Below are 2762 nucleotides of genomic sequence, written 5' to 3' on the forward strand. Positions count from 1 at the left end.
CATTTGGGTGTTAACTGCTTGGGCACGAGGGACCGCGTGGCGGCCGTTCCGCTGGGAGCGGGGAAGCGGTGTTATCCTGCGGAAGGAATGGCAGGGAACCTGGATGCACCTGGGGCGTGGCGCCATTTCATTCCTTTTGGATGGACCCATGGACAATGACGATGGACGGACTCTGCCGCCAAATCGCATGGGTACGGGGTGTGCGAGGGAGCACCGTGCAAAAACGAAAAGGAACGGCTGAGGGCTGGAAATTTCTTTTGTCGCGTGTGCCACGAAATGTTGGCTTGCATGTTGGTGCAAGAGGGGCTGGCGAATCAGCGCAGCTCTCACTCCATCTCTCTGTGTGCGCACACAAATGTTGCCTCCGCTTCCCTTTTTCTTTTTCTATCTTGCTGGCATTAATGCGGCCATCCGCCACGGCTGCCCCCGCCAACAGCACTAAGACGACCAAAGTGTGGTGCGTAGTTTGGTCACATGTTAGTCAAGCTGGATAAGTGGTGGAAAAGTAAGGCCCATCGCCGTATCCGGGGGGCTCGGGGGGCGCGATTCGCCAGCCTCAGGTTCCATGCTGTGTTTATTTTCGCCGCGGTGGGTCTCGTCGAGTGGGTCATGCGGTCGACTGAGAGCCCGACCGTCTACCACATCTCGCCGCCGCCCGTGCCAGCGCCGCCACCGCTCCCAACTTCCATCGGCTACTCGTTGGGTCAAGAAATGCCGCACTTGCGATCCATGGAGCTCGAGGCGGAAATCCCACCGCAGGTGCCACAGGTCCGGGGATTGGATTATGTCTCACTGCGAAAAGATGGAAGATTTTTGTGAGGGAATATGGTGGCAGAAGGGAGCGTCTTTGGCGCGCTGGTGGTTTTTACATCATTCTCGTTCACCAAACACGGCACCATCCTTCCATGCCCAGTGGTGTTCTGAAGAGGATGAAGGAGGACACACGCACGCACACACACAACCGGCCATGTCCGCTTCATGTGCCTCTTTTCTCATCGTGTCTTCTCCCCCTGTCGCTTCGATGTGGCTGCAGACCCACACGGCCACGAAGCCCGATGACGAATGGGCGAAGAGCTCTCCCACTGCCGTTTTTAACGGAGACACTGACGTGCGTCAGCACCACTCTGCTCTCTCTGTCTTTATTCTCTCATGTTCTCTGTTGTTGTTGTTGTTGCTTTTGTCTTTGCCGCGCAACTGCCAGATACTACTCAGTAGCCACAATAAGCAACACAAAAAACAGCCTTTTATTTTTCCAAGACAATGTCCTGCGGAGACGCAAAGCTCAACCACCCGGCACCCGACTTCAATGAGACGGCGCTGATGCCCAACGGCACCTTCAAGAAGGTGGCCCTCAGCTCCTACAAGGGCAAGTGGCTGGTGCTCTTCTTCTACCCGATGGACTTCACCTTCGTCTGCCCCACAGAGATCTGCCAATTCTCGGACCGTGTGAAGGAGTTCTCTGACATTGGCTGCGAGGTGCTTGCCTGCTCCATGGACAGCGAGTACTCCCATCTGGCCTGGACAAGCATTGAGCGCAAGCGTGGCGGACTTGGCCAGATGAACATCCCCATTCTTGCCGACAAGACCAAGTGCATCATGAAGTCGTATGGTGTGCTGAAGGAGGAGGATGGCGTGGCGTACCGTGGCCTTTTCATCATCGACCCGAAGCAGAACCTGCGGCAGATCACCGTCAACGACCTCCCCGTTGGCCGCGACGTGGACGAGGCCCTTCGTCTTGTGAAGGCGTTCCAGTTCGTGGAGAAACATGGCGAGGTGTGCCCCGCCAACTGGAAGCCCGGTGACAAGACGATGAAGCCGGATCCCGAAAAGTCCAAGGAGTACTTTGGTGCTGTCGCGTAGCGTGGCGGTTCACAGTCTCCATTGTGACACTGGTTTTTTTTTTGTTTTTGTTTTTGTTACTTTTATTGTACTAAGTTTTTTTTCTGTTTTTTTATTTTTGGTGGGGGCGTTTTGTTATATTAAATTTATTGTTTTTTTGTTCTTTTTTGTTGTTTTTTCTTGGGGACACTCTTTTTTTTTTTTTTTTTTTGTGCGTGCGTTTGTCCAACTGTCGTAAACAAGACAAAGGGGAGGTTTGGCGTTTTGCGCGTGGATAATTTGTCGCATTTGTTTTTGTTTGCAGCCGATGTACGATGCTTCCCATACTTTCTCCTGTGTATTTTTCCGTTTGCTTTTTTTTCTCCCTTTTTTTCCACCTCTCTCTTTTACAGTCCTCGTTGCTGAACGAAGAAAGAAGTATAAAAGTAAAAGTGACTGCCTTTTCTGTCTGTGTGTGTTGTCTTGTTGTTGTTGTTTACGGGGAATGTCGAGCTTCAGTGAAGATGGCGGTGCCTTCGCGGAGTGTTTCTTTGCGCAGTACCCTCTCGGTATGGGACGAAAGCCCCTGCCGCCGGTAGTCATGGAGAAGATTGCTGGCAGACGGGATGTGCGTGCAACCGATGCGATTGCTGGACCAACGCACGGCATCTCCTCGCATCCTTTATTTGCTGCCGTGCCCAACACCGAGGCCCTCATTGTGGGGTCGTCGGATTTGTCAGCCGGCGGCGTCAGCACTCTCAGCGCAAAAGGGAGTGTGGTGCAAGACAGCGATGCGGAGGCACTGGCGGAGACAACGGAGAAGACGAAGGAGGCATTGGAGGAGGTTCTACGTGGTCGGCAGGCGCAAAAGGAAGATTTCAGCGGGCGGAATATCCGGCGGGCGCCGAAAACGAAGCCGGGGCTGGAAATTTACTCCCGGGGGA

The 2762-nt window shown here is 53.7% G+C and overlaps 3 protein-coding genes across 3 annotated transcripts, besides 3 other annotated features; all 3 read left to right on the forward strand.

The window, feature by feature from the left end:
* Window positions 1-2762: a sequence feature (areas not merged during assembly with more than two copies in the genome that could not be assigned to a particular haplotype).
* On the forward strand, window positions 475-819 carry Tc00.1047053507259.4 (hypothetical protein, conserved; the record flags this gene model as incomplete). Its single annotated transcript, XM_797711.1, has 1 exon — window positions 475-819. The coding sequence occupies one exon, from the start codon at window positions 475-477 to the stop codon at window positions 817-819; it is 345 nt and encodes a 114-aa protein (XP_802804.1).
* Window positions 1261-1860, forward strand: Tc00.1047053507259.10 (tryparedoxin peroxidase, putative; the record flags this gene model as incomplete). Its single annotated transcript, XM_797710.1, has 1 exon — window positions 1261-1860. The coding sequence occupies one exon, from the start codon at window positions 1261-1263 to the stop codon at window positions 1858-1860; it is 600 nt and encodes a 199-aa protein (XP_802803.1).
* Window positions 1893-1918: a microsatellite.
* Window positions 1936-2050: a sequence feature (T-rich).
* On the forward strand, window positions 2445-2762 carry Tc00.1047053507259.16 (protein kinase, putative; the record flags this gene model as incomplete). Its single annotated transcript, XM_797712.1, has 1 exon — window positions 2445-2762. A coding segment is annotated over one exon (318 nt), but the record flags the coding sequence as incomplete, so codon positions are not given.

Source organism: Trypanosoma cruzi, genomic scaffold, assembly GCF_000209065.1.
Source record: "Trypanosoma cruzi strain CL Brener 1047053513427 genomic scaffold, whole genome shotgun sequence".
Classification (NCBI taxonomy): Eukaryota; Euglenozoa; class Kinetoplastea; order Trypanosomatida; family Trypanosomatidae; genus Trypanosoma; species Trypanosoma cruzi.